Genomic DNA, 26107 nt, shown 5'->3' with positions numbered 1-26107 from the left:
AACACTTGAGGGCATAAAAGGACAATAGTCAGTGACAGACAGGACCAGAGAGCCAGGCTAGTGTCTTCTTTAGCAAGAGAAAATCTAGAAATGCTCTCTGGGAAAACACAGCTTAACTTGTGCTTCTCATTCATTCTTTTTCTTTAGGTATCATGACCTGCCATCTCTTTCTCAAGGAACCAGATGACAAGACTTTAAACCTGACGGCATCAGGACAAAAAGCAGCAGTAGAGGGAATCCATAAATAGGATTCTCTAAACTGAATGAGTCTTCTCCCTCCAGCATTATGTCAGGGTACATACTTGTAAGGGCCAGCCCACTAAATAACAGCTAGATCCTGGGGAAAACGTACTTTTTAATGGACCGTGGGAATTGTGAGATGTAAGGGAAATATCAAGGACCCCACCCTTCCCCGCTCCCACACACGTACCTCAGCAAACTAAAATAAAACCATGAGCTGAAACTAGACGTGGAAATAGTGACTAGTAAGCAGATATAAAAGGTGGGGTTGCCTGGAAGACATAAATGACATATTAGCAACCAATTCAGAGATTAAGCCTAGGGCAGGGCAAGGTGAGGCAGGTGAACCTCAGACACTCACAGCCAATCCAGTCCCTCCCAGGGAGGGAGGCTCGTAGTGCTCCCAGGCTCAGGCAGAAGCAACTATAAGTCCTCTCTGGGGGCAAGTATCCCTAAACTAGGGATTAGCAGGATTAGCAGAGATGAAGATGAGGCAAACAGGAGTTCATTGTCAAAGACTAGAAAACATGAGTGAAAGTTGGTAGGAAAAGCAAACAAGAGATTTAGATCTTTAAGGACTTTAGAGTCTGAAATATCCAGATGTAAAATAGAATATAACAATGTAAGAAATCAAAAAAATATATATGACCAGAGATACTATCAGGAATAATCTGGATGTGAGGGCGATCTGGCTGCAACATCTGTCACCCCATTGATTGCCAGGGTTGATCTGGCTAATCTGGCTGGCTAGGCGGGTGTCCCCTTCCTCCCTCACCACTCCATGTGCGTCCCTCCCGCAGCTGCGTGCCCGGTCAAAGAGGACAACCTTCCTTGATAGAGGAGAGGACCATTCTTCAGTCAAGGGTATACAAGTAGCTGCGCTCCCCTGCTAGAACCTCCAAACAAGCTCTCAAGGAATAATCTGGCAGATTTGAAAAAGAACAACGACAACTTTTTGCAGTGAAATGTAATGACTGAAATGAAACACTCAACATGGAAGAATTAAGGAACAGATTCATCAGATGAAGATAAAAATAAACCAGAAAATGAAATTGAGGAAATGATTAAGAATGAAGTATAGAGATACAAGGAGTTAGAAAATATAAAAGAGAAGTAAAAGATATGGAGGATGAAATAAGAAGGTCTAATATGCAGCTAATCAAAATGCCAAAGGAGAGAAATTGGAGAAAAGAGAGGCAACATTTGAAGAAACAGTGACTAAGAATTTTCTGGACTTGATAAAATCAATAAATTAAACATTTCGGGAAGTACAATGTATCCCAAGTAGGATCAATAAAATAAAACAACTGGAGACATTGTAGTGAAGTGGCAAAAATACTAAAGGCAAAGAGATCTTAACAGCAGCTGGAGAAAAAGGCATATCGTCTATGAGGGAATTAGAGTTTGACAGATGACTTCTTAACAGCACCCAGAAGACCACAGAATGCAAAGTGCTCAAAGAAAAAACTGTCAACCTACAAGTGTATCAGCAATATCAACTTTTCAGAACAAGAATGAAAGAAAACACCTACCCAGATCTAGAGTTACTAAGTCAATACGGAAAGCTATATTACCATGCCGCATTTTCTTTTTCTTTTTCTTTTTTTTTTTTTTGAGCACCAGTAAACTATGTATGCTAAAGCAGTTTCTAGGGAACCAAAATCTGAAGTTCCACTAGACCCTAAGCTCCTTGGTGTTCCGCAACTCAGTCTCTCTCTTCCTGGTACTCCTACCTTACCTAGCAAAGCGCTTTGCACCTAGTGGTGCTAAGTAACTGTTTGCCGAATGAATGCCAATTGAACTAGGAATCCGAAGACCCAGGCTCTAGTCTTGATTCAGCGATTCGTTTTGTGTAGATACGTCGTTTAATCTCTCGGCGCCTCATTTTTTGACCCCTTGTGAAAAAAGGCACGGGCATAGGTCATGGGTTTCAGACAAGTATTTCTTTTTGACATAACCATTTTGACCTAACCAGAATACATAACCATTTTGATATAACCAGAATACATAACCAGACTAAAGCAGAGCTTCTCTGGTTGAAGTTGGTGGTGGTGGTGGAGGGGTATCCTGACGAATTTGGCTCTGCGCTCACCTGCACGATAACACCATAGAGAATTCCCTGAACCCTAAGGTTTTGCACTGAATTTGAAAATCATTGTCCTGGACGTCCTTCCAGCTTTGCATTCCATTATCATCTATGAACCAACAAGTAAGGACATGCCTTTCCCAAAATACAGAAAAGGGTTTATAGCCCCTCTTCTCTCTTCTGGCCTTTCATGATATTCAGCAGAAGAGACAACCTATTTTTAGCTCTGGTTCCTGGAAGGCTTATTTTCTAGTTAATACAGTTTTCCAGCTGAGATCAAGCTTTCTATGCCTGTGTCTGTCCCGTAGCAGTTCACCAAAAGAACTGATTAAAAGTTTTGAACTTTTGACAAGTACCAAGGGCATTCCCTTCTTTGGAAGATTTTTTCTGGTACAAAGCAATACTGCACAGGAAGTCAGATGTCTTCCAAGGCCTCAGGAACCATGGGAGGTTCAAGCTGGAAAGAGCAGGAGACACTGAGATTATACCCCTTACCTGTTAAAGGGGGACACTGAAGCCCAGAGAGGTAAACTGACTAGTTGAAGGTCACAGAGCCAATTAAGGGCACTGTCTTGCAATTCTAAGTTAAGGGTGGCATGGTACAGAGGGCATGGATTCGAAGTCAGACAAAACTGGGGTCAAGTCCTGGCTTTGATCCTTATCAGTTGCTTGACCTTGAGCAACTGACCTTCTCTGTGTTGGCTTTCTCATTAGATGATGAAGGGCACATCATCATACCCTTATTTTAAAGGTTGTTTGAAAGACTCATTTTGCATGTTAATGTACTATCTAGCACACAGTTGGTACTTGATAAGTGATAGTCTCTTCTTTCTGAGATAGGATAATATTTTGATATAGTCAATGTAGTAACCGAGACTTTTTTCCCCAATAGTTTGTTGAATCCAGGGCCCTTTCCCTACCTCGAGCAGTGGCAACATTCCACCTTTCTGTCCCAGAGAAGCAGGGCCACAGCCACTGAAGATGTTCCAAGAGCCAGTTCTTATTAGAGTTTCAACAGTCATTGAATTGCAAAGGTTTAGGATTCTATCAAATATCTAAGTTCTAAAGCACTTAAGGCCTAAGATCAATGCCAAAACAAGAGATTTGGAAGAAGCAGGGTACATTTAGACTACTCTGCCCCTAGATTAGGTAAACACCCTTTGGATAGGAAGGAACAGAGTTGGAAGGAAGCAAGAGAGTTTAGATGTTGATGGGTCTGGAGAAGGGGCTCTGTGTCCTGCCTCAATCTGAGGGGAGAAGATGGGAGAGGGAGAGAAGAGGATATAAATACTGTACATTTATATCCTCTTTTTAAAATACATTTTAAAAATGTATTTATAAATACATTTTGGGAATCTGAAAGACAAAGGACCTGTACTCACTTTTAGAAAAGCCCAGAATCAGCAACAGCAGAGAACTCCCCCACCTCCCCGAGGATGGAGGGAGACAGAGAGAGAGAGAGAGAGAGAGAGAGAGAGAGAGAGAGAGAGAATACGCTTCAGCATGGGAGAAAGGGAAGGAGAGGTCTAGAGAGAGCTTGTTAGCAGTAGGACCAGGATACAGCTGTGCTCTACCTAGTATCTAACATCTGGAGACTAGATGGAAACAAAGCCTTCTCAGGGACACCAGCCAGAGTAGTGAGATGAGGACAAACTGGGACTAGATACTGAACCCTTCTCACCATCCCCTCACCATGCTTTGCACCCCCTCTGCCCCCACCCCTTTTTTTTTTTTTTTTTGCTTAATCTAGGGATAGAGAAGGAGATCCTGAATTGACTGACACTGAGCTTCTGGCATGTGGAGATTATATAAAAATATAGAAAGTTACGTGTCTTACACACCTGAGTTTATGGGTTGAAATAAGTATTCACACTTCCTCTCCTCCCTCCCTCTCCCTTCCTGCGTAGCTTTCCTGTATAAGCTATGGTTTTTACTCACTCAAATGATGTTTCTAAACTTAGAGGGGTATGCATTTGCCAGATGTTGGGTACTCAGTTGGTTTTCAAAAGAGATTTCTCAGGGCAGCCCAAAAGCAAAGGTCCCATGCCCCGGCTGGCCCAGGTATGACAGAGTGACAGAATTCAATGACTCCTGAGATTTGGACAATGCCTGGGGTAGACCCTCTCCCAGTGATCCGACTTCATCAAACCACCAATGAATTCGGTGTAACCTGAGGTAGAGGGAGCCCAGTAATAGCTGACATTGAATTCCCCACACACCTGGAGCTCAGAACAGATTCAAATTTGATTGGGAGAAACACACAAAGTGTAATATTTCTTGAACCCAAGTACTGAGGTGGATGCAAATGCATACCTGCTATGTCTGCACATCTCATCAATAGGGAGGGATCTTTTTGTTTTGTTCTGTTTTTGAAGGGAGAGGAGGAAAAAGAATGTAGAATTATTAATTTCATGCTAATAGAGATGTCTCTCTTACAAGGGTCAATGACAGGAATGGACAAAATCCCCTCACACTGGGTAAGCTTCCTTTTGAGAAGCTCACACTCTCAAGTTTTGGGGATTCAAGTTCTCATTTGAGCCTGAAGGCCTTCCCTGTGGCTTGCTTGGCCAGAGGGGTAGAATGAGTGTGGGCTTTGAAGTTAGACAACTTCAGGTTCTAACTCCCGTTCTGCCCTTTATAGCTGTGTAACCTTGAGCAAGTTTCTTGACTTCTCCAAGCCTGTTTCCTCACTGAATACACAGGGAGAATAACACTGAACTCCTAGGGTGGTTGTTAGATGAGAAGAGATAACGTCTACACAGCACTTAGTGTCAGGTACACCACGGGAGCCCAACAGATGGCGACTCTTACTGTCATTATTATTATTACCGTTAGTTCCACCTATAAAGCCTCTAGTGGGGAAGATGTTTTAACCCCACTGGCTTTCTCAGAATCCCTTACTCTGATACCAATAGGAAGGCTATAGGACATGTTCCTTCTACTTGGCACAGACCCATTATGGCTGCGAGCAAAATTCAATTGGTCATTACGTGTCGAGTCTACTTTTTTCACAGATTCAAGGGGTAAAATATGATCGAGAGTCTCCTAAAATGCAGTGCACAAATCCCAAGCTGCCAGCAGTAACCTTTCCTGTGCTATAAATGCCACTGGTCCGGCCTTGTGCATTTAAAACCACCAGCTTCCAATTATCCTCTGGCAGAGTTCAAAGCGCTTACTTTTGGGAATCTGAAAAGTAATCATAGTTATCATTCTAAATTGCCACCTTTTCTATTGATTTTCTTATTATCATAGCACAAGGAGGCTTGGCAAGAACTTGGGTTAAGAACCACCATTTCTACTGTGTATTGTTAGCTATTTTCTCCTTTCATGGAAAATAGGGGCCACATGTGTTGTTGGCAAAAGGAAACTTTAACAACAAAAAAACTGCCTTTGATATAACCCATCCCTGTTGTGTTATTTCTCAAGCCTTTTCTATTTTCGGGTGGCCTCATTTAAAAAGTATATCATGCTGATGTTTTTGTGCTTCTTGGCACAACTGCCAACCTCAAATTCTAACAAATAGAACCATCTAAGTTTTCATATGTCCCATGATGAGATTTTTATATGGTTTTGTCAAATCAAGGCACAATGAATGTGAGTTGTGGCATCTTCTTGACTGTCATTGGTTGGAAGATTCATCTAGGTCATTTAAGTTTTTCTCTCTGAAACCTAAATCTCTGTACAGATCCCCAGAATCTGGCCTCCAGTCAGAGGGGTCAGTCAAGTTGTTCTTGAGAATCATCTTTAAACACAAGTGCAGTTTCTCTGGGACTCTGAGTTGGGGCACCCAGAGCGTACTCTTACAGGAATTTCACAGAGCAGGAAGAGGAAAAGATGTAGTTTCAGAACTGTCAGGCAAAAGGGATATAACTAGTAGAATCCAATGAAAAAGAGAATATTTTTATAATAATGACTACCATTTTTTGAATCATTTGATGTGCCAGGACTAGGTACCATACAAAGCACTCTAATTAATAACAGGCAAACAAGTATTGGGCGTTCACTATGTGTCAGGACTGTGCTAAGCATTTTACATGAATTTCATCCTCATGACAGTCTCTTATCACCACCGTTTTATGGCTGAGGAATCCGGGCTCAGGGTAGCAGTCACTGGCTAAGGTCATTCGGCTGGCAACTGCCATTCTACTCCGGGCTGAGGGAAAATCCAGGGACATGGTCAATGTATGGAGATCAGGAAGTATGAATCATTGAAATTAAAGTCAATGTGAATCAATATGGACTAGATACAGGTAACTTCTCTCAGGGGACAGACACTTGAGAAGTCTGTATAAACGTGATAAGATTGGGAGTTTTCTAAATCTCAGTGTGAAAATCCCTTCGTCTCCCATAAAGGTGGGTATCAATTTAATGGACAATTAGTAAAAATTATAGAAACTGTAATAGGACCGTCTTGGGAAAGTATTTTAAGGTGGTAGATTTATAAGGCTCGATGAGAATCTAACTTTCTGAAAAAAAAAAAGTTTCGATTCTACACTGATGGGAGCATGGCTGGTGGTGGCCCCAGAGTTCCTCACACGCTTCTAGAAGGCAGCGCTTCTTGAGCGTATCCAGCAAAATTCCCTGCTAGCAGAGGCAGAGTTGTATTCCTAAGATCTGAGCATTGCCCCAAAGTCTTCTATTTTACCTTAAAAATAAGAAGAATTTTACATTAATCTACACATATCTTAGAAAATGGAATGCAAAAAAGATGCCCTGAGTTCACTCTCTTTCCTTTATTGACTGTACTCTCTGGATTTGCATATCACAGACTGAGAAAGATGACTTTAAACAACCAGTTCTTCGATAATGCCTTTCCCCAAATTGGCTTTTACTTCATGTAAGACCTTGTTGACCAGCAAGCAAATATGCTGGCCCACGTGGTCATCCAGCTTCTCAGTGCTGGTTTGGGAGTTAGTATTCTTAATAATAGAGCAGTTGTGAGCTTAATCAGCATGAGTCACAGTCCCAAGATCTAATCACCCTGGAGCTAACAAACAACATAGAAACTCTGCACCTCCCAAGTCCCTGCAGTGATGACGACCCCACCCAAGCACAGCCACCCTTGCCTCAGACGTTCAGTTTGAAATAAACTTTGGTCTCTCCCACTAAAGCTTAATCAACAAGGAAAGGTTAGGCTAGAGAATGACAATCAAAGAGAGGGCACGGACAGAGAGACAGAGCGGCAGGATTTGGAGCAGTGTCCAGGGGAGGGGATCTGCAGCGAAGAACAGTAAGGAAATGCACAAGTGTACAAACTATATAGTCAAATAATAGAAACTTTTTAAAGCACCAGTGTAGTGTGGACTTTGAGGGGGCAGGTTGGGGGGTTGATGTTATCATAAAGCTCCACAAGCCCATAGGTGTTCCAAATAGTCTATTGCAAATGAAAGAAATTAAACAGATGGAGAGGCAGTGTAACATAGCACAAGGCAGAATAGCTGGTTAAGAATGTGGACTTTGGCGCCACATTGCCTGGCCTTGGGTCCTAGCTCTGCCCCTTGCTGGTTGTGTGACTTGAATAAGCTCTGTAACCTTCGTTTCCTCATCTGTAAAATAGAGATAAAACTAGTATCTGTCTCAGAGGCTTGTAGTAAGAACTAAATAAATGAGAGGACATACATATGACACCTAGATCAGTACCTAGCAACAGTGCAACACGCAATGAATGTAAGTTTTATTATAAAGCTCTATTAATGAATAACCCTTGGGGATAGGCCATTAAATATTACAAGGGTAGAATCTATAATAAAGCATTGTCTACTGTGGTCTATGGCTTATAAAACTAAGTCTGCTTTTTAAAAAGATATGTAGATGCTACGGTGATGAATGAAATGTAAAACTAATTAAAATTGTTAACATCATGGAAGCTTTTAGTCATTGAATGCTTTCTCGGATACTCAAGTGTAGTTACCACGAAATGAAATAATCACAACTAATACTTCTATAGCATTTACTATGTGCTCAGTGTTCTTCTAGTACCTGACACATATCAACTCTCTCAATCTTTACAACGGCCCTAGGAAGGAGATCATTTTTCTTATTTATTGATTTTACCCGTAGAGAATTTAAGTAACATTCCCAGGTGACAAAGCTAGTAAGTGGTAGAGCTGGGATTCAAAGTCAAGCCACCTGCCTCCGGGGCTTCTGCTCTGAACCACCAGGCTACACGGGCCCCTAACATGCAGCTCTGCGGTGCGTACTGACATTTAAAGTGAGTCCTCACACCTGGAAATGTAGGAAACCATCAGTGCGTGAAGAATGAGGTCAGCCCTTCGCAGGAGGGCTAACAGGAAAGGCAATTCATCTTAAAACGTATTACGGTTGGACGTAGGGCTTCCTGTGCGCCTGTGCCCACAGGACTAAAGGCTTAGGCTTGGATCATGGGTGGAGGATGGGACGAGAGCCCAGCAAAGTTCATCTCCAAATCCCAAGGTGACATAATCACTAGAAGTCCCAGCTCTGAGAACCCTGTTGGAACGCCTTGTGAGGGAATGACCTCATGATGGCAGGTGGGTGGGACGTCTGACTTACTGGCCGGGGCAGACTGTACTGGTACATTTCTGGGCGGTAGGTCGGCACCCACTGCACCCCAGCCCTGGGCCGTGTCATGGTCCCTGGAGCGCTGGTCACCACCTCCGAATAGGGCAGGTGCTGAGTTGAGCCGTAGGCCTCCTGGTGCCGGCTCTGGCCTGCGTGGCCCGCGGACGCCAGGCTGAAGGCCTCCTCCAGCAGCATGTGCATCTGTTGCCTGACCTCGTCGATGGAGGGCTGGGAGCTCAGCGTGGAGGTCTCCGAGTGGCCTTTCACCTGTCTCGACCTGGCGTAGCCCCGGGGCTCGTTAACTCTGTCAATGTTGGTTTCCTCTATGATTTCAGGCTCGGTCTGTGGGAGCAAACAAACACCCATTAATGTTAATTTCCTTCCCATTAATGTTGCCTGTAGTGTACTGAAAATGTTCAGCTTGGACAGGTGATATTTGGCATATGTGCTAATTTGTTACATCCTGGATGTCCTATCCAGGAATTCACATGACGGCGATAAGCTCTGTACGGGCTTAGCTTTCCCTGTGCACTTTGGCTATCCACGTCGCAGGCTTTGCTAATTAGCGTAATGACCACGAGAAATGTCTCTCCATTGCCAACATGGAAGGTGTTCGCTAAAACCTTTTAGAGACATTCTCTGCCCTTACGCCTTTTAGGTAAAGGAATCTAGAGAATTCCGTAGTCTACACCACATAGGTTGGTGCTCTAGATTCCAGACTAATTCTAAATGGTCCAGCCATCGGTTAGGGAATTGCTAGTTGCCTGATGCCAGTTTCAGAAAGAGTAACAAAACCCTGCCTCTAGAGCGCTAATCTCAAGGTGTGATGCACACTGATTCAGAAGCCTGGGGGGCAGGGCTCAGCAATCTGTGCTTAACAAGACCCCCAGGGGATGCTGATGCCTGCTCACGTCTGAGACCCATTATCTTGAATGGTAACGTTCTCCTGCCTTCTTCCAGTGAACCTTTCATTTAGGGAAGAGCTGCAGTATTTAAGTGGGCACAGAGCTAGGACTTCGTCAGCTTCCAGAGCAGGCTGCGTGGACTGTCTTATGCTTGCCTGCTAAAGAATACTTATTTACTAAGTCACGGCAGATTTTGGTCTGAGACTTGCTTCTGTTATACCTTGATGGTGAGGGTGTGGGAGAGTAGTTAATCCACGGTCACTTTAAGTATGCCATGGCTACCAATGTCTGCTAAAAGAACGTGAGACTTCTAAAAGGATACATTGGCATAGAGCAGTTTGCCACCCTGCTCTCCATCCATCACATACATAAGTACAGTGGTGCCCTCTTATCCGCGGGGGATACGTTCCAAGACCCCCCATGGATGCCTGAAATTGCAGATAATACCGAACCCTATATATACACTATGTTTTTTCCTATACATACATACCTATGATAAAATTTAATTCATAAATGAGGCGCAGTATGAGATTACCAACAATAACTAATAATAAAGTAGAACAATTACAACAATATACTGTAATAAAATTTAAGTGAATGTGGTCTCCCTAATAACTCATCTGATAGCCTAGCTGGCTATTAAGTGACTAATGGGTGGGGAGCGTAACAGATTGGATACACTGGACAAAGGGATGAGTCACATCCAGAGTGGACGGAATGGGACAGTGCGAGATTTTATTACACTACTCATAACGGCAAGCGATTCAAAACTTATCAAATGTTTATTCCTGGAACTTTCCATTTAACATTTTTAGACCACAGTTGACTTCCGGTGACTGAAACCATGGAAAGTGAAACTTCAGATAAGGTGGGTGGTCACTTCAGAAAAATCAGAAAATACAGATAAGCAAGAGGAAAAAAAACTCCATTAACATTTGGTATACTTATTCCACTCTTGAGCCTATCTGAGTGTGTATGCACATTCCTCCTCCATACACACACACCCATTTGAAAAGATTTGTGTATTTATACCCTGGTTCTGGATGCTTATTATTATTTTACAGAGTGAATATTCTTCTACCAGGGTTCCATAGTTTAACAGCTGTGTAACGCTGGGCAATGTCTTAGCTTAGGCTCCTCCTAAAACAGAGCCTGAGACATGTTTATATACAGATAATTTATTTTGGAAAATAATTCTAGGGAATAGGAGTGGGGCCTAGGATGAGTAAATTGGGGATAGAAGAAATGCCAGTCAAAGGTGGGGACTAAATTAGTAATTGCTGTGAGCACTGTGGCTTACTCCCACTGGGGACCCTCCAAGAAACTATGTAGAATGCATGTAGGATTGTATAGCAAAGTTTCCTCCACTAGCTCTAGTCCCCTGTTAGATAAGGGTTGTCCTAAAGATGTCCTTGCCCTCTGAAATCTGTGCAAGTGCCAGATGGGCGGAATGGGCTCCCACAGGTGTCCCACTGAACAGTGGCAGCTAAGCCTCAGGGCAAAACGAGAGATTAGGGACTGCTAAGGTGACACAGCCAAGCTGTTGCTGTGCAGGGAAGATGACTCAGCAATGGGCACATATCACAGCAATGGCCAGATCTAAAAGGTGTGCGGAGAACATAAAGAACAGGGCAGAAAAGATATTCCAACCAGGAAAATTACTTAACTTTTTGATGTTTCAGTTTCCTTATCTGTAAGATGAGGATAAAAATAAGACCTGCCTCCAAGGGTTTTATAAGGATTAAAAAATACAATATATATAAAGAGTTTAGAAAAGCAGTATATGGTAAAAATACGATAATAGTAGATGCCATCATCATCATAATCATCATCACTACCACTTTTATTAATTCGACTGTACATATTTCTCATGTAATGACTGTATAAAGCACTCAAATATATAAGAATGAGCACAGCAAGAAAACATCATTAGGGAACTCATTCATAAAGAGGAGACCTTCTCTTTACAATCTATATATGGAAGGTCAGAACTTTGTTATTTTTCACGTCTAAAAATTTTACTTTTCTTTAGTATTTAATATATGCTCATTAGAGAAGAATCAAAAATACAGAAAGCACAAAAAAGAAATTAAGACATTTCCTGTCATCACCCAGAGTTAGGGCTTGGCTATAGCTCAAGATCAAAAGACAAGGTCCTTGTCGACCTTCAAATCCAGATTTATCAACAAACATCTCTACAGTAAGTAATTTAGAATACTATTTTTATATTAACACAAGCAAAGATAGATTATGGAGTAGAATACAAAATTACCTTTATGACAAAAAAACAGGAACTCAGAGACATTTCATGTCTGGATGGGTGCATGCCTGCAAACCCTGGGCTAGGGGTACACTGGGGCTTTTCTGAATTGGGGTTCTTTAGGAAAATGTATTTCCTGAAGGCCTGGTGACACCTTCTAGGGTAGTGAATACAGCTTCTGAAAAACATTTTTTTCACAATACACAGAATATTATGAACTGAATTTCAGAGCCTGAAGGGACTTTAGGAGACCATTTAATTCAAGCCCATTTTACAGATGAGGAGTTTGGGTCCTCTAGCCAAAGTCATGCAGAGACGCCAGTGGCAGAGCCTGGCTCTCCTAGCCCCTGCCCCTTGCATGTTCTGCTGTACCACACTGCCTCTTACATTTCCGTGTCAGTGCTAGTTGCTACCCACACACTGCCCTTCCTCCCTACATCCCAGTCTCCATCATAAATAATGGATGCTTAATGCTAAACTATTCCCAGGTGGAAGATTAATGGCACTGGGGTGAGCTATGGTTTTTTTTTCCACCCTTGAACTGTGCTATGCATTTCCAGTCATACTAGTGGATTTTTATTACGTGAATTTATAGTTGTGCCTTAAGCAGGGCAAAAAATATACTTCTTAGCAATAATTGCCTACTTTCCCATTCTCCCAGGAGCCTTGCAGTGGAGCTGGCTGCGTTGGGGGCGTTTCTGAGTAAGGTTGGTAGGGAGATACTACCTCTGCTAGGGACGTGGAGATACTTTCTCCAGGATCCCACTGCATCTACCCCATGACACACCAATGGAAATTAACCTCTGCTTTCCCCCATAGAGTTTCCATTTTGCATGGGCAGGGAGGAGAGGAGGTTCCCCTTAACTGGAGAACCCAGAGTCATAATCCAAGTATGACCTCAACCGGTTTGGTCTACAGAAGTGTTTTCCCATTGTTCTCACTTGGTTGTTCAGTTTCTTGACATTTGTAAATGAAAACAAGACAAGCTACCATTGTTCCCTGGGCTTCCCCCTCATCACACCTGATTTGCTTATTTAATGTCTGTCTTGCCCAAGTCTGGATGCTCCGTGAGCTCACCTCACCTCTGTCTTTCATGAGCTTAGCACAAGGCACCTGACATTCAATAAAGCTTTGTGAAACTGAACCAAAATTAAAAAAAAAACAACCTGTCCAATTGCCCAGGGTGTGGAATTTGAGTTTAAGATAAAGGGCCCACTTTCCCTAATAAATTTCCTCCAATGCTAATGAGCCACACTGCCACAGGCAAGTCACATGAGCTCCCTGAGCATCAGCATCCTCATCTGTAAAATGGAAGAGTTGAACTATGGTCTGTGAAGTCCCTTCTGGTTCTCACGTTTACTGTTTCTTGGACTCCATCTGCTCTACAGGGTCCAGATTTCTCTACTATCATCTTTCTGATGTCTACTCATGAAAGGATTCCACCTCCCTCCTCGCCTTGAAACACGTGAGCGCTAATAAATTTGTTTTTTTTACTCAGCGGGTAATTATTGATTTCAACCCCATGCCATGCTCTGGGTTGAGAGTTGTGAATACAACAGTAAGTTAGTGACCCAGCCCTCAAGGAGCTTCCAAGCTATAGGAGGAGACAAATAACAACAACAACAATAACAATAGCAGCTAACATTTATTAGAAGCTTAGGAGCCAGACACTGTTCTCAGTGTTTTATACATATTCACTCGGTTTTCCTTACAATAACCTCTGAGGTAAGAACTAGGATTACCCTCATTTTACAGATGAAGAAATTGAGGCATTGAAAGATCAATGATACATAATTGGTGGGGCTGGGATTTGAACCCAAGGAGTCTGATTCCAGCAACCAGGCTCTTATCCATGAGGACAAAGACAAACAGATCCATTACCATACCACAGATACGGGCTCTGACAGAGGAAGGAACAGACTTCTGTAATCAGAAATACCACTATTAAACATTTATTGAGATAATCTACCTCATAGATTACTATAAGGATGAAAAGCATCGATATGTAAATATAAAGTGCTTAGAGGAGTGTCTAGCACATAATCATTTAATAAATATTAGCTGCTATCATAATTGTTATTTACCTCCTCTTGTAGACTGGGAGGGAGCTTCTTGAGGGCTGGGTCAGTGTCTTATCATTATATTCACAGCCTCTAATCCAGGGCCTAGCCCGAAGCTGAAACCAGTAATTATTAAGTAGGAGAACATAGCAAGTGCTCAGATCTACTTGAGGACCTGTGATGTGCCAGCCCTGTGCTGTGTTTGCCACATGTGTTACTTTACCAATCTCTGAGGGCCGTATGGCTGTACCCATTTCTCCGATAAGGCTTATCATGTCTACTGGTTTTACTTGCCCCAATCCTTCTCCTTAATTTGCACATTTCTGAAAATACCTTTTGCTTTCATTTGGCAAAAAGGGGGAGAAAGGAGCAAAGAAAAATCTCCCAATGTTGGCCGACAGTTGGCATGGGTACAATGTTGGGGGCCATGTCTGAGACAGAACATATATTTTTAAACCTCTTTAACTTAAGTTTACCATACTTGCTCCTCCAACCACACACTCCTGAGAAGCAATGAGGAACGATTATTTTAAAAACTATTCTTATAAACTAATCAAGACATACTTCAACAACAATTCTAAAAATTAATCAGGGAATGTCTGTTCATGGCAGAAAATTAGAAAATACAGAAAAGCAAAAGGAAGAAAGTTAAAATCCACTCTAATCCTATCACCTATGATATAACTGTTAGCATTTTGACCTTTGTGCATAGCCTTCCAGATGTTTCCTATCCTTCTTACTCCCACACCCTACGCACCACCCCACCCCTAGCCTCAGCGAAGAACAGCTAGTCTGGGCAGGGTCAGTTTCTGCTTCTGCTCCGGGAGACCACTATTTGCCACAAAGATTCTCAGGCTTTTGTGATGGAGAATAGGAAGTGGGGGAGGACAAAGAGGCAGACAGGTGTGGGCTGCAGGATTTTTGAGCAGATTTCGGAGAGAGGTACACAAACAGCTATGGCATACGAATGGGAGAGGGAATTTTAAATTAAATTAATTTAAATAAAACAAAATTTAAAAGTATTACTGGGCAACATGAGTAAAGAAGAAGTATTTTATAATTAGTTTTGTTGACAGAAATATTCTCTCAGACTGAGACATCTGGGTCATAAACCTATGTGTATATGTATGATTTTTTATAAAATAGGATATATATATATATTTTTATAACCTTGTTATAAAAATGTTATAATTAAATGTCACCGTCAACCAGTATATGTATTTATAGGGAATAACTTTGAATGATTTCACAGTATTCTGCCATATGCAGTTTCCAACCTATATTTAACTGTCTACTATTTTAGGTGGTTTCCCAATATCTTTCTATAGAAACAAGGCTGAAATAAGTATACTCATGATTAAAACTTTGCACATAACCATGGATTTAGCCTTAGGTTAAATTTTTAGAGGTAGAATTACTGAGTGAGGGAATATGCACACATTTAAGACTTTGGTTACTTACGATGTATCATAACTCAGCAGCAAAGAATACAGGTATTTAGGAAAAATTAAGGCCATTTCTTCACACCCTAACACAAAAAGACTCCTGGGTTTGAGCTTTATGGTTCCCACTGGATAAAGCAAGCATCTGTGGTCTTTTCAACTGGTAAAGATTATGCCTGAGACTTTAAATGAACATGGGTCTATGGAAGAGCTAGGGCTTATGGGAAGAGTTCTTGCAGTCCAAGTCATCGCGAGAACCCAACAGGAAGAACTCCATGCTGACAGTAAAGCTCTGTGGTTGTTACCTGTCCCTTCCCTTGCTCTCTTTTCCTGTCTAATATATACTTCTCCATTTGGCATCTTGCAATGTGAGCGTGTGGCTTGTCATGTCTGCATGTACTGGGTTGAGACCTTTTCTTTTTTCCCAAATAAATCCTTTTGCTGGTGAAACACCTTAGTTGCTATTATTTTTCAGCTGATACAACGTTGTTTTCAAAAGAGCACACCAGTCCCACACACCTAGGGTGACCTGCACAGCGGCTAAGTATCGATGTGATTTTAGCTTCTCTTTGAAACACCACAGGAACAAACTTGAAGGAAATTACAGCCCTGCTGGGAATGTTAAGTATCCTCTTTCTGGAAAATATTCCAACACGGCTTAGTTCTAGTTCCTGGTCCTGAAGCACATACTGTAGAATTAGAACTGTCACATTGCTGGGAGTAGGGTAAATAGTACACATACTTTGTAAACCTGTTTGTAGTTTCTTAAAAAGTTAAATATACACCTACCTATAACACAGAAATGCTACTCTTATTTATCCAAGATTAATGAAAATATATTGTCTTAGTCTGTTTAGGCTGCTAGAATAAAATAACAGACTGGGTAGATTATAAACAACAGAAATGTATTTCTCATAGTTCTGGAGGCTGCAAGTCCAAGATCAAGATGCTAGCATGGTCGGGAGATGGCTCTATTCTGGTCTGCAGACTTCACATTGTAGCCTCATGTGGGGTAAGGGAGCTCTGTGGGACCTCTTTGATAAGGGCACTAATTTTATTCATGGGCTCCACACTCATGACCTAATCACCTCCCAAAGGCCCCGCCTCCAAATACCAACACATTAGGGTTTAGAATTTCAACATATGAATTTTGGAGGAATGCAAACATTCAGACTATAACATACATATTCATAAATTTTTTACATGAAATTGTTGATAGCAATTTTTTTCTAGTAGCTCCAAACTAGAAACAACTCAAATGTCCAATAATGGGATGATGGATAAATTAATTGGTATAATTATACAATGGAAGAGTACTCAGTAAGAAAAAGAATAAACTACTGATACACACAACATAGATAGATATTGAGCAAAAAAGTCAGACACAAAAGTGTACATACTGAATAATTCCATTTATATAGTTCGAGAAGAGGTTAAACTATGATGGTAGATATCAGAAAAGTGGCTGCCAGCTGGAGGTAGTGGTAGCAAAGACTGCCCAAATGGAAGAATGAGGCACCTTTCTGGAGGTGATGATGAAAATCTTCCATGTTTTGATTAGCTTGGTGATTATAAGAGTATATACATTTGTCAAAGCTTATCCAATTGTACACTAAAGACCTGTACATTTTATCACATATAAATTTGCTTAATAAAACAAACAAAATGGGTTGGGCAATAGGGCTAGTTTGATGGGAATGAAGGCCTTTCAGAAGAGAAGACATTTTTGAAGACCGTGAAGAAGAGGTTCGCCATGTGACAATCATAGGAAAGCTTATGAAAAAGTCCTGAGATGGGAAAGAGCTTGTAGTATTTGAGGAAGAGAAAGTTGTCTGTTATGAGCTGCATTGCATCCCCAACCCAAATTCAAATGGTGAAGTTCTAACCCCTAGCACCTTAGAGTGTGACTGCATATGGAGAATGGACCTTTGCAGTCCAATCTTAACTTAGTTAAGTTAAAATGAGGTCATTAGAGTGGGCCTTGATTTGATACGACCAGTGCCCTTATAATAAAAGGAAATTTGGACACAAACGTGTGAAGAGAGAAGACAATATGAAAATAGGAAGAAGATGGCCATCTATAAGCCAAGGAGAGGGGCTTGGGACATATCCTTCCCTCATGGCCCTCAGAAGGAACCAACCTTGCCAACACCTTGATCTCAGACTTCCAGCCCCTAGAAGAGTGAGAAAAAATTTTCAGTTGTTTTAAGTCATTAGGTCTGTATTACTTTATCATGGCAGCCCGAGCTGACTAGTACATGGCCTACGTGGCTGAAACCGATTGTCAGGAGATGAGGCTGGAGAGGCAGGCAGGGGCCAGATCACTAAGGTCTTGAAGGCCATGTCAGAAGGTTAGATTGTTTTCAAAGCGCAATGGGAAACCCTTGAAGAATTTTAAGCGGAGGAGAAATGTGACTGGAATTTACAGGAGGCCAGTTGGAAGACTCTTACAGTAATCCAGGCAAGAAGAGATGGTAGGGGCTTGGGTTAGGGTGGGCACGGACAAAGAAGATGTCGATGAGTTCACGATATATTTTAGACTTGATGGAGGAAATACAGAGATGAAATAAAGGAAGGAGTCAAAGCTGAGATCCTTAACCAAGAAGAGGCATCTTGCTATGCGGGTCTCCTTGATATTCTTGGGGCTCCCCAAGCATAGGTCTTCCTCTGAGCCCTTCCACTTGCTGTTCCTTCTGCCTAGAATGTTCCCTCATTTCAGATGTCTGCTCAAAAGTCACTTGCCCAGACAGCCGTGGCCGGTCTCTAAAGAGCCCTGCCTGTTATTCTCCATTGCCCTGCCTTGCTCCTTGCTCCTCCATAGCACTTCTCATGTTGTGCTGTATATCTGTGTGGTTAGGTGTTTGTGATCCGTCTCCTTACTGGAATATAAAATCCATGAGGGCAGGGACTTTGTCACGTTTCTTGCGGCATCTCAAAATGGCAAACAGTAGGACTTTATCAAATACTTGTGGAATGGATGAATGAGACCTAGTCTTAAAATAGAGCCTGAAGAATTTCTGCTCAAAAGTCTTCAACAGTAAAAGACACTTCACATGTTAAAATGAATGAGACAGTCTTATTTAAAATGGAGTTGAAGAGAAGGAATGGATTCTTGAAGCCACTTATTCTAGAATTTCTTGAGTTGTGAGTTCCAAAGAGGACAGATGTCTTACAAGGTCATACTTTTTGGGATCCACAGGTGTGATTATCACCTTGCCTCACCCAGGCACTTCATTTCTGGAGCAGAAAAATTTGAAAGCCCTCTCCAAAATCTGCCTCAAGGCAGTGATTGTCAGCTCAGTGTCAATCACAGTTTCATCCAGCAAGGAGAGAAGATTCTGAACAACTCTGCCACTTCACAGCCAGGGCCCAAAGACCAAGTGGGGGAAGTGGTTCAGCAAGAGAGAATTCTGGGCCTCTGGCCATGATGAATTAATCTGGCTCCATGTCCATTTTTTTAATCTACAAAACAGTGCTGCTTCTCTCCATTTAACACCTGCTCTGGCTATAACAACCCCACTGCAGGTGCTGCCTGTCGCTGAGGAAGCAGAGACGTATTTACAAAGCTATTTCTGAAAACCAGACTTCAGTAGGTTTTCACCTTCTCTTGAGGGGAGAAGAGTTATCTTGGCTCAAGGGCAGTCGGCAGCTTCCTCCTGAGCCTACATCTCAAAAGCTTTTCTGACAATAAAGGGAAATTGGTGCCCCTTGGAACAGGTAGGCGGTTCAGAATAATGGTTTGATGACGTCTCCTCTGCGACAGGTGTGAAACTGGAATTTTAAAAAAATCTCAGCAACTTTTTAATTTTTCTCTGATTGTTTTCCAAAGGATGACTATGCGGGTCTCCTTGATATTCTTGGGGAATATCATCCAAAGGATAACTACTTCAAAGCTATAGGAATATGTAAACGGCATGCTGTTTCTGTATTTTAGGTGAGTAGAAAAGACATTATAGGGCCTCTTATAGATTTCTAAGCAGAGGGGCATTTTAAAAAATTTTCCAAAGAGTGACCCGTAATTACACTGAGATTATGGGGATGGGCAGTCAAGGATAAAAGAAGGATAAAAGAAGGTGCTTCAATGTCCTCAGCAAATGGACAAGTCTGTCGGCATTACTTACTGCTCCCAAAACAAAACATCTTCATCCTATAGCAGGAACGTCAGGAACCGATTCCATCCTCTTGCCTTTTTCCCCCTTAACCTGGTGCCCTCCACAGAGCAGTGAAAATTCAATTACTGAGCAAGTCACCAGATCCCATTTACCCTGAGTTACGACCGCTGATGGCCCTGTGCTTAGCAGAGGGTGACCTTAGAGGTCACCTTTGGAGGTGTGGCTTGCGTTGAGGTAATGGGGGGAAGGCCTTGGGCACACTTTACAGAGTCCTTCTCCAGCCACGTCACTCTAGAGAAGGCGCCCTTTGAAGAACACAATCCTCTCTTTGGTGTGTGACAGAATTCACAGCAGCTCTGAGGTGTCTAATGTGCTAAAATGAAAAAGAAACGGAAAAAAATGTATCCCTCTCTCCCTCATGGAATCTGTTAGCCAAAGTTAGAACAGCTAATGTTCACTGTATGCTTTACCTGCATTAACCCATTTAATTCTCACAACAACCCTATAGGTGGGGACCATTTGTATCCTCATTTTAAGATGGAGAAACTAAAACACAGAGAGGTGAAGTAACTGGCCCAAATTCACACTGCTAGTAAGTAGCTGAGCTGGAACTTGAAAGCAGCCTAGCTCCAGAGGCCATGAGCATAACCATCCCACTCCATTTGTGAATGCTGAGAACAATATGAGCTGCAGTCAATTAATTAAATATACCATTTATAAAGGAATCGACCTGAAAGTCAACACATAAGAATAGCTTTCTCTCATGGAAAGCTATTTTGCTTTTGACTTTTGAGGTGAGTCATCCCCTGATTTTTCTCATCTCCTTAGCTGAGCTGGCACTGCAGGCGGCACGGAGACAGAGAGATCAATCTGGAGAGATCAATCATAACGAAACAGGCTCTCGCCACTGCCAGCTCACATCTGCTTTTGCTCCTTTCGCCTCCTGAAAAAGCCAGCCAGACGCACGAAATCCCTCTTTGTCACTCTATCTGCCTCCAAAACACAACCTCCAACCGTAGCCAGGACTTCCAAGCCATGAGAATAGTCATCGCTGGCTCATTGTCACGCTGACCTTTCTCTTCAAGGAGAGCCAACTGGAGAGATGAGAGGCTGAAACTGGAGGGAAGAGTGACAGGGAGGATTATACTGGTTTTGCTCCTTAAAAATCCCAACCTCCAATGTTGGGACTGCGAGGGTCTCAGCACCCATCCACTCCTCTCCCTGTTGCTCAGCTAGAAGGTCTGGGGGGACTAAGCCTGCCCCAGCTCTACTGGTGAAGTCTGACTAGGTTAAACCAATCAGTTTAAGCCCCCTCCTCTCCTCCTCCTACCCCCACTGCTACAGTGATCGATACAGGGGTGGGCATTTAACCTTTGGTGGCTCCATTAGAGTAAAACCGTAAACCTCGTTTCCTAATCGGGAAAAGAGAAATTCTCTCTTGCATTGGTCAAAGCCCTATACAGATGTGCTGCAGCCATCTCCTACCAGAGAGAACCAATCTGTAGATGAGGCCAACACAGGAAGAAGGACAGTGCTGCATAATGCAGAGAAATGAACTGGAGCCCCAATCAAACCAGGCCCAGATTGACTGTATCCACTACATCCCATACACATTGAAGACATGATGAGCTGAGCTGGGTTTTCTGTTATTTTAGCCAAAGCATCCTAACTGACAACCACCATGTAGACTGAACTTCAAACAATAACATACATTTGTCTACAATTTTAATAAGCCAGTCAAGTCAAATGTTTATATGGCTCAAAGTTATAAATCTGCCCCGTATTTTTAAGTCTCAGCTCAGGAGTCACCTCTTCTGGTTGACACATTTGTTTGTTCATTTGCTTAACAAACAGAGACACTTCATTTCCTATGTGCCGGTTCCCATTCCGAGTACTGAGGTCTCCAGGATGAATAAAACATGATTCCTGTCCTTGAGGAGTCAATGTGGGAAATGATATGCATAAACCTACAGACGGAAGACAGAGAAGTACGGGCTTTGATTGGGGTGAGTCCCAGATGCTACTGGAACACAAAGGGCAGGCATCTAAGTCAGACCCATAGATATGGGGTCAAGGAAAAGATTTCGGAGGAGATAATGTTTAAACCAAACTCTGAAAGCACTGCTTGGACAGGTGGTTTCCAGCTGGGAGTGGGTTTGCCCCCAGGGTACACGTGGCAAAGCCTGGAGACATTTTCGGTTGTCACAATCAAGAGGTGCTACTGGCATCTAGTGCGTAGAGGCCAGGGATGCTGCTAAACATCTTAAAATGCACAGGACAGACCTCCATACAAAGAATTATCCAGTGTCAAATGTCAATAGTGCTGAAGCTGAGAAACCGTGGCCTGCATGAAGCAGGCAGGAGAGAATGTTCTGAGCAGAGGGATGAACACATACAAGACACAGAGATGTGAAACCACATGACAAGTCTGGGAAGGACAGGCAGGCTGGAGCCAACGGGTAATTAAAGGAATGGCAAGTGTCAGCTGGAAGAGCATGCCTAGGCCAGCCAGGCAGATAAGTCCTGAGCCAGAAGCTTCGAGTTTGATTGTGTCTTATCCCCAAAGCTACAGAGAGCTACTGAAGGATTTTAAACAAGGGTGTGTGTTTTAGAAGAATCCCTCTGGCAGTTGTTTGGTGGCTTCAGCAGTGGTGAGTCATGGGGACTGGACCAGGCAGAGGCTGTGGGATACACAGGTCAAACCTTCAGGGGGACTCCCAGCTCCTATCCCTGTTCACAGCTATAGTACACTGCGTGCATCTCTACCTGTCTCTTCTACTAGTTTGTAAAAGCATCTTGGGTAAGCACTGGTATTAATCCATCTTTCTCTTCTCCATAGAGTCTCACACAGATAGTACAGTGGAATTACATGTGGGCCTTAGATGCTGACGCCAGCAGAGAAGGTGAAACCTGTATATAGTAAAACCTTTGGAAATCCTTTACATTGTCCACATAGTACAATACACGTAGCTGCGTATTACCTTATAGTCTAATATGTAAAAAGAAATATATAATCTGTAAGGTATAATATCAACAGAATATATATAAACGCTATTTTTTCGCAATATTTAAATTTTTTTTCCCCTTTGTCTTCCAGGGCCTATGTTGTTGAATTTTCCTATGTTCAATGCACTCGGTAAATATTTGCTGGAGGAAATGAAAGAGGTAGCAATTCCTAAGGGGTGCTCTCCTTTGTCCGCTGGCTTCCAGCTCCTGCAGGGGCCAAGGAGAACCAGGGCTGGGAGGGACTAGTGTGGAGAGGACACTGTGCTGTGCTGCTCAGGACGGCAGGACATGCTCCCCCAGCTGCCGGGCACGCTGCCAGCTGCAAGCCCTCAGCTATCAATTGGGAATTGCCCTTGTTCTCTCTGGGCACGGCAAGGATTTCGCAATGCCAATTCTCACACTGGGAAGTGTCCTTAGCGAGAGAGAGCTGCGTCACCCAAGGACACCCGGGAACTGGTCATACTAGAGTACAAAAGCCCAGATGCTTCGTGCAAACTCAGGACAACTCTGCAGGGTCACGGGAGCTCCAGAGCTACCCGTGGGTCAGCTGAGGCCTTGCACAGTCCAGCTTTTAACTCTGACCAATCCTGTTACCTCCCCTTCCCCTATAGGTGTTCATACCAAGAACCTAGCCTGTAGTAAGTGGCTACCTTGGTCAAGAGGCTATGAGGGCTCTGAGTCCAGGAGAAGCAGGAGGGTAGGCGGGTACTAGGAGCAGGCATCCAGATCACAGAGCATCAGAGAGAATGAACAGGCAGATGGCACCTGTGTGCTCACAGCAGAAGGGAAGTTGTCATCTCCTGCCCAGGGGGAAACTGCCCGCATGTGAGGTTAGTCCTGGGCCTGCAGGGGGGCCTGGCTCCGAGTGAGGGCACTAGGCCATCCTGAAACTGGCCTGCTCCCTCTCGAACCTGGCAACCTCCGCTCTTGCCAAGGGGCCTCCTTTGCGGGGTTAACAGGTACTTTACTGAAGAGCTACCAACCTGGTGAGATCTGGACTTATACCAAAAGGCCACCATCACCACCAAACACCTCCATCTCTTTGCCTCAGGCTCAACAGGTAGCCTGATTTCAGAGGATCAGATGTTTCCTTTGGATTAAAAGCCCCTATTAAAATACAATGTACTATAAATTAACTTGAGATAACAGATCGAGCCAGGGTTAATTGTTTAAACTAGCAGGCAGATGTAGAATGAAGAGACTAAAGGCTGAGATGGGAGACACAGGTAAGACAGTTCTAGGTGGGATGCTAAGGGGGTGATGGTGGTGGAGCAGGGTCGACACAAGAGCACCTAGTTCAGAGCACAATGAACACGCTGAGGTGAAGGACGAAATCCCCAATCCAACCATTTGCTTCTCAATGAAACTCAAAGTTGGTTGAACCCTTAACTGGGAAAAATCACGCAGTGCCGAGGGCATTCCTATGCTTCGCCTTGGTCTCCGCTATCATGGCTGAAGCTGTAAGATGCTGAGGGAGGACTGGGCGTGGGTGAGCAGGGAAGACTCCCACTAATAACAGAATTTAGAATTTATCTAGAAAGCCCCAGCCCCAGACTTGCTATGAGCTATCGCAGGCAGTCAGGGGCTTTCTGCGTCATATTTCATTCCCTTGCCAATGGAACCCATCAGAACAACTGTTCAGATTCTCTGGCCTCCTTCCGGTAACCACCGCTCACCTGGAACAAAGGGAATTAGCTACACCGTCAGCCGAGAGAGGCCAGCAAGATAAACACCCCATCGCACGACACCATGCACCCGGGCCTTCAGCAGGTGTCTGGGGACTAAGCTCTGGGCGACGCCTCCATCTTCCCCTTTGCTATACTTTCCTCCACGAGTTCCCCCAACTGCTTCTACCTGGTGCCTGTGGTGGGGATGGTGGAGAGCAGTTGCACGTGCACTCCTGTGGCACTGAGGCTGACCGGATCACCTACACTGCGGCCCTTCGTGAGGCGGCAGCTGTGGTTAAAACATTAGGTTCTGTCAGTTGGGTGCACTAGTGTGCAATTGGGACAGAGGACAGGAGGCAGGGCCCATCTTTCCACTTCTAGTCAATTCCAGGGCAGCCTGCTTCCCCACCTTCCTGCGTGGGGCAGAGACAGCAGCCCCTCCTCAGGGCCCGCCCAGTGGTTTTGTTCAGTCTTTCTTGGAACATTCCTCCAGGCCTTTGATGACGTTGGGAACACCTAATCCTCACAGTTATTTTTTGTCTGTTTAGACGACTTGATGTTTTCTGTTTTCTGCAGCCGACTCTTACCCCTTTTTGTAGATATGTATACTTTTCAGATGTAAAATCATCCGGTTTTCACTAACATTTCAAGACATTTCCCTGAAGAAGACCTCCGGAATGAGACTGATGGTTGTGATTGCTATAGCAGAGACTTTAATATTGCTTCTGAGATTTGTTGATAGATCAATCGCTCTTATTTTCAACCCAGTGCCCAGATTTTAGGGTCTGAGCCCAGCGGTCTGCCATGAATGCTCTCTGGGTACCTTCTGGGTGTGGAACCTTGGACAAAGCGCAGGAGAGGGACCTGAGGGAAGGAGCTTGCAAAGGTCTCTACTTCTCAGAGGTCAGCATTCATTTTCAAAGTTATAATTCAGACAATCCATTTCAGAGTCTCCTTCAGAGCCAAAGTACATAGCTGACCCCATTCTTATTGGAGATTTTTAAACTCCAAACACAAATCAAGGTTGAAGAGGTGTGTTTTTATTTCTGGGGAATGATCTGATTACTACTTGCTCTTCGGACACAAAGGCTGATTCATCAACCACATATGAAAGTTATTTATTTGGCTGATAAAGGAAAAATTCACATTTGGGCCATTTTCTTTTCCTCAGCACTTTATTATTTTCTATGTGACTTTCATTTGGAAAAAAAAAACATTTAAAAAATACTCTGAAATAGATAATTTTGTTTTTAAACATTGGGCTGACATCTCTTCTACCAGCTTTATGTTAGGGTGACCAAGAAGTTGACAGTTCTTGCAAAACACAGTGATTTCTAAACCCCACGGAGCTAAGAGTCTCTCTTCTGTAGGCCCTGATAACTCTTGCTCTATGGAAAAATTTTGAAACACTCCAGACTGCCATCAGTCCTGGGGCTAAGATTTGTTTATGGAGCATGCGTTTGTTTGCTCATTTATTTATTCATTTATTTTTACATGCAGGTTTTCCTGCTGGGACTCTAAAGTCATCAACTTTTGAAAAATTCACAATTAAATCAATCTCTTAGTGCTTTTGTTCCTACCAAGTCAAGGAGCAGGTCCCCCCCGGTATTCCCTAATCTGGCAGAAATGACTAGAAATTTTGGCCTGGCTTCAAGATACCTACACCCAGTAGGAAGATTGACATGTTTCCAACCGCATGACCTGTTCACTGCTGAGCTAATGGATTCTTTCGCCAGGAGTGCCTCGGCATTTCTGGAAAATCAAGAGCTCAGAAAATGAATGCATTGTT

At 43.2% G+C, this 26107-nt stretch overlaps 1 protein-coding gene across 4 annotated transcripts in view; it reads right to left on the bottom strand.

Moving 5' to 3' along the window:
- Positions 1–26107, bottom strand: part of KIAA1549L (KIAA1549 like) — a 230885-nt gene that overhangs the window by 6791 nt on the left and 197987 nt on the right. For all 4 annotated transcript variants that reach the window (XM_039866602.1, XM_039866611.1, XM_039866630.1 and 1 more), the window contains exon 17: positions 8858–9208. In XM_039866602.1, the coding sequence (XP_039722536.1) occupies positions 8858–9208 (351 nt within the window). The remainder of the gene's footprint in view (positions 1–8857; positions 9209–26107) is intronic.

This window comes from Pteropus medius, unplaced genomic scaffold (genome assembly GCF_902729225.1).
Source record: "Pteropus medius unplaced genomic scaffold, Ma_sr-lr_union100, whole genome shotgun sequence".
Taxonomy (NCBI): Eukaryota; Metazoa; Chordata; class Mammalia; order Chiroptera; family Pteropodidae; genus Pteropus; species Pteropus medius.
This window is presented reverse-complemented; position numbering and strand designations above follow the sequence as displayed.